Genomic DNA, 5,748 nt, shown 5'->3' with positions numbered 1-5,748 from the left:
CAAGATTGCATTGCTCGGTTGCAAGCAATCTCATGTTGCAACAGCATCAAACAATATAGGTCTGTGTACATATTCTTCTCTCTCACAACTGAAACATGAATGGCTCTCACCTGAGAAACAAACGAATGGCAGAAGTACCTACACAGCATGATGATCAATGTCATCAGAGGGTGTACAGATCCACAAATGACGTTGCAGCCAGCACGCACTGGGCAGTGCTGGGGATAAAATGTGTAACCGAAGTACCTACACAGCATGATGATCAATGTCATCAGAGGGTGTACAGATCCACAAATGACGTTGCAGCCAGCACGCACTGGGCAGTGCTGGGGATAAAATGTGTAACCGCTGCAAGTTATATACATTGTAACTTTATGGTGCCTTGGCTGTACCATGTTGAGGGGCAACAGCTTATAGGCTGTCATCATCCTCTACCAAAGAGGCTGGTGAAATGCCAGCTTCGCCCGGCCCGCGCAGAACAAGTGCTTGCGCAGGAGCCTCGCCCTGCTGCTGCAGCTACAAGTGGCTGCTCCGACCCAGACGGAGGTGGTAGCCTGGATACGACAGCTGCCAAGTAGGCGTCTGCATCCGCAATGACGTGGGATGCCGGGAATGCAAGCGTGGCATGTGCGTCCTCATCGCTACGCGAGGAGAGCAGGCGGTCCTCGCACATGCAGAAGATGGTGACGGCTGCAGCCAGGAGCACGTCGGAGCTGCCCTCAGTGAAAAGAACATCCCAGAGGCGGAGGGTGGTCTCGAGGGGCAGGTGGGAGGTGGTGAAGAGGGTCATGAGCCACTGGCTGGGCAAGAGGGAGGGGTCGTAGAACAGGTGCTGGGAGAGATGCTCGTACACGCGAGGGCAGGCTTCGTAGAGACGCGCGAGGAAGGCGGATCTGGCGTGCTCCGCCGCGGTGCCAAGGAGGAGCTCGCTGTAGGTGTGGGGCGGCAAGATACGCTCCACCAAGACGGTGAGGAGCCAGAACGCATCCTCCTCGTCGTGCTGGGTCACCAGAAGCAGCGTGGCTGCCAGGAAGTTGAGTCCCTGGCAGTAGCGCACCTCGGAGTTGCGCAAGGCATAGGCGGTGAGGACGTTCTCGAGGGCGAGGCGGCCCTGCTCGCTCTGAAACCAGGGGTGAGACGGGAGTGTGCGTGGGATGTCTAGGGCAATCTGCCGCAACGCCCCCTGCACACTCGGTGCTTCTGCCGCCGAGGGGCTGTTGCGGCACAGCCAGAGGAGGTCGGCGTAGTAGGTGCTGGGTACCCGGGAACGTGCACGCTGGGCTCCGGAGAGGGCAAGCCAGACACGCGCTCGAAAGGAGGGGGGCACGCCCTGCGTGCGGACGAGCTCCCTCAGAAATGCTGCTGGCACGCCACCTGTGTGGCCCGTGGTAGTGGCCGTACTGCCTGATCGGCCTGCTGCTGCCACAACAAACCAATGCTCCCCATGCTGGGAGGCCATGGCCTGCCAAAACTGCATCTTCTCGTCCTCCATCGTCAGAAACTATGATATAGCTGCTGCAAGAAGAGACGTAGTACCGATACGACACTGCTGCTCTCTGCTTCCTGTCTCTGATCTCTGATGATCTGAATGAGGGTGGACTTCCCAGGCTAACACCACAGCAGTTTAATGAGCGCTGCTGCACTCTCTGTCTGATGTAGTTGTGTATCTGTCGACTAGTACAGGAGAGGTACTGCTGTACAGTAGTAGAGCATGCAGCAATTATGACAGACTAATTCTGAATCTGGAATCAATGGATGATCTTCTTCACGGTCGACACAGTCCTTCTCCTTTGCTAGCTGCACCACCCGCCCTTGTGTGTGTGCAGTGTAGACACAGCAGAACACGCCCGCCAATTTCCAAAGAAAGCAAAAGTGAACAATGGGAAATGCAAATGAAAAGGCTAGCCGAGACGCGGGACGAGGAGATGATGAGAGCCTTCGAGTGAGAGAGACCCTCGATTCCCGCGTTGTAACTCACGAAAAGCGGCAACGTCGCGTTGTCACGGGGGCGCCGCAAAGGAATATTCCGCGTGCTGAGGTAGTTCTGGCAGCTGGCGGCGCTTTTTGTTCACTGGCCCACATGAAATTCTGTTTAATCAACGTGTATACGCCAATCACAAACCTTCAATGGGAATTTAGCCTAAAATTTGAAGGTTGCAAAACCCTTCAAAGGGGGTTTTGTCCTTCTAGAGAAGAGTGATACATATATTACCCTTCAAAAGAAATGTAAGAATTTTAGAAAAATAGTTTTATGTCCTTCCAAACTTTTTGAAAAGAAAAGGATAGGTCCTCTAAGACCTTTGGGAAAATTCACTTAGGAAGGACAAGGGTTCATTTTTTAAGGTTGCATTCTGGGCTATTATTGACCTTCTGGAGAATCCAAAAATATTGCAAGCAATGCATTTGAAAGGAAAAAGAAAAATTTGCCTTTGAAGGGCTTTTTTTTCCTTGAAATTTAGTATATTGTATTATAAATAAATTTATTAATCTAATTGCCCAATGCCTAGTTACTAAGACAAGCACAATCAATTGTGAAAGGGGATTCTCCAAGATGAACTGTGTCAAGTCAAATGACCGCAATCGATAGAGCTTAGAGAATGTTAACAAGCTTAATATGTTTATTTCTTACAATGGCACACAAGATCCAAGTGAGGTAGATTGGGATGCGATCTACTCTACTTCGGATAGCTGGAAATTCATTGAGGCTAGATAGTAAAGGCTATATCAATGATTCATAATAGAGTTCATTAAATCGAATATGTATAGTATAAATTGAATGGAAAAGTTGTCTTACACATGAATTAGAATTTTATCGTTGTTAAGTGATTTTGATTAAAAAGCTTCCTTGCACAAAATTTAGAACTTGAAAGGTAATATTTACTGCACTCATCATTCAAAGGCCATATTTTGAAAAGTGACCTTCAAGTGGAAGGGCAACATCATAGAGAGACCTTCAGGAGAAAATATGGACTAGCCCTTCAAAAGTGAACACCCTGGTCCTAGACAACCCAATCTACAAAAAAGAGAGATCACCACTTGGAAAACTGTCAACTTCCTAAGGAGAGAAGGCTTCGAGAATAAGGCATAATTTAAAAAAACTTGAGATAGTTTGAAAGCAACCATTATATCTATTTGTCCCATAGGAATGCATCAATAAATATCCATTTCATAGGTCCATGAGTGGCTAAGCAAAATAGTTGGGTACCTTAGCCAGGTCTCTTTCACCTTTACAAGCAAACTCCCAAAATGCAATTTAACCTTGAATGCTATATCCCTAGTACCAAGTTCAAGCTCGCACCCTTCAAACACCAATCTAAGTCTCGCCTCCTGAATTGTTTGCACGCTAAAGATTCTGACGATATGGAGAACTAATATGCCTGGGCCCCGTTGCCTTCACGCATTCTGATTTCTCCAAGAATGCAATAATTTTATCTTCTCCCACTCATCACCACTTCACTTCAATTAGATGAATATAGATTGCCATACCCACGAAGCACCAACATAGCCATCCCAAAAAATATGTTCTATTAATTCATCTTCCCCATGGGCGGATATGCCGTCAAGCAATCCCCTTCTCCCCAATTTGTCTTTTGTGAATAGGCTCCCAACCCTCCCTCTCCACATGAACACTTTATCCTTCATTGGTAAGTCTTTCAAAGGCTTCACCAAACTGCCCCTCGGAAATCCTAAAGTTCTATCAAACTTCTCTAGATCTGATTCTTTCTGGGCAATCCACTTCCTTATAGTCCTGCTAAGGCCTCCATCCAATTTTTTACGATTGATTTTAATGAACGGCATTCTGGCTACTCCGCAATCTATTGCCTGCATTCTCAGAAACCCTTAACATAACCTTGATTCTGCCCTTATGAACTATCACATTTAGATCTTGCAATACATCACTGTCATTTTCAAACTTCTATCTGATAAAAAAGGGTCTCTCTCATCTAACTCAAAACTTAGTATTCTGGAAGGTAGAGTCCAAACGGCTCTCATATCTCATGACTAGCATTCCTTCAACAAGGTCCTTTTTGATTAACTAGGCATTATACCATTCCTTTCTTTTTAAAAATTTCTTCTCATAGTAGACCATTGCATGCTTGCTTGTCAAGCTATAATGCATCCAATTTCAGCTCCCTATCAACTTCTTACTCTGGATTGGATCCCAACTAGTGCCTCTTTATAAACTCCATAGTGGAAAATATGAGATTCGTAGGTATTACATCTTCGTGACCATACACTAGATGAAAGGGAGTAGACCCTATATTGGTCTTTTGAATGGTCCTATAAGCCCTAGAAAAACTTGATGCAAGTAGTTGTCCCAATCCTTGGGATGGTCTTCAACTGACTTAAAGAGAATCTTCTACAAAGTCTCGTTAAATGCTTCTACCAGTCCATTACATTGAGGGTAATAGGGCATAACAAACCTATGCTTTAAATCTAACTTCTTTGTCAGCTTCCTTATAGCTTTTTTCTAAAACCAAGATATTGATATGTTGTTATCTCTAGTGGTATCCTCTATAAAAAATTAGACTACATCCTCTTTTTTGCATTTCCTGGTAGCCTTTTCTTCATGCCATTTGGTCAAGTAATCAACTGCATCAGGGTTATAAGATTACCCTATTTTAGTGCCATGCAAAGCATATAAGATTACCCCCTCCCCCTCCCCTCAACCGGTATATAAAGAGAGACATTGCATTGCGTAGAGATAGCCATGAGTAGAAGAGAACACTTTGATTCCAACTATGAGAGAAAGGAATTGTGACCATATCTTTTCTACAACAATACGCTTGTCGTCCGACTCTATACCTTGCTTTCTTATATCCCAATTTCAACCTAATCCTTTTCAACCTCCTTTTTTGTCACCTTCTCCTAACCAAGCTCTCTACTACTTACCCTACCCTAAGAGCCAATCAAGAATCACGAGGTATATGGGAGTAGTTTTTAAAGACCGTCAAGTGCATATTAGAGGCAGATTACTGCAATTTTTAGGCAGAAATTTAAAGCCGATGGAAGTACAACCTGAAAATTTGACAATTTTAGAGATCAAGGAAGACGAAAATTCAAAACTTCGCTCATTGTGATGGTTGTAGATTTTTAGTACTTTTTTAGAGCTTCCCAGTCGTTTGGGATGTCGAGCTATTCATGTAGGATATTTGGAACTCAATTTGGGTGTTGGACAGGGAAAAGAGAAAAATCAAGCAACAAGCATTACCCTTTTCAATTATAGTTGGTGTCTTGTATAAGAGAGGAGTAGATGATATCTATCAACATTGTGTACTACCCGATGAGGTACCATTTATTCTTGAGGAGTGCCATGATTCAACATGTGGGGGACATTTTGTTGGCTGGCTAACCATCCAAAAAGCTCTATGTGCTGGATATTGGTGGACATCGATCTTCCAAGATGCTTTTAGTTATGTTAAGCATTGTGATGTCTATCAAAGACACAATGCGAGGAAAAATTGTAGTAGACGACCTCTAAATCCCATTTTGGTTATGTTACCCTTTGAGAAATGGGGTATTGATTTATGGGACCAATATACCCTTCATCAACTATGCAAAAGTGGTATATTATTGTAGCAACACACTACTTTATAAAGTCGTTTGAAGCTCAAGCAACGGTGAAGGACAATGCTAAGGAGATGGCTAGTTTCATTATGGAGCAAATTATTTTCCGTTTCGGTCTACCGAAGGAGATTGTCTGATCAAGGGACACACTTCTTGAAAAAAGTTATAGTGGCAATGTGA

At 44.5% G+C, this 5,748-nt stretch overlaps 1 protein-coding gene across 1 annotated transcript; it reads right to left on the bottom strand.

The window, feature by feature from the left end:
• Positions 1 to 424: 424 nt before the first annotated feature.
• Positions 425 to 1,492, bottom strand: LOC148036055 (uncharacterized). The gene has a single exon (XM_087678882.1). It carries the CDS (start codon positions 1,490 to 1,492, stop codon positions 425 to 427), a length of 1,068 nt encoding a protein of 355 aa, XP_087535008.1.
• Between the last annotated feature and the right edge of the window lie 4,256 nt (positions 1,493 to 5,748).

The sequence above is a fragment of the Lygodium microphyllum genome, chromosome 5 (assembly GCF_053477565.2).
Source record: "Lygodium microphyllum isolate KBCC chromosome 5, Lygodium_microphyllum_v1.1.10, whole genome shotgun sequence".
In the NCBI taxonomy this organism is placed as follows: Eukaryota; Viridiplantae; Streptophyta; class Polypodiopsida; order Schizaeales; family Lygodiaceae; genus Lygodium; species Lygodium microphyllum.
This window is presented reverse-complemented; position numbering and strand designations above follow the sequence as displayed.

What these genes read in the sequence shown, in the direction of transcription:
- LOC148036055 (XM_087678882.1), bottom strand. Translation starts at nt 1,492, where the DNA reads ATGGAGGACGAGAAGATGCAGTTTTGGCAGGCCATGGCCTCCCAGCAT.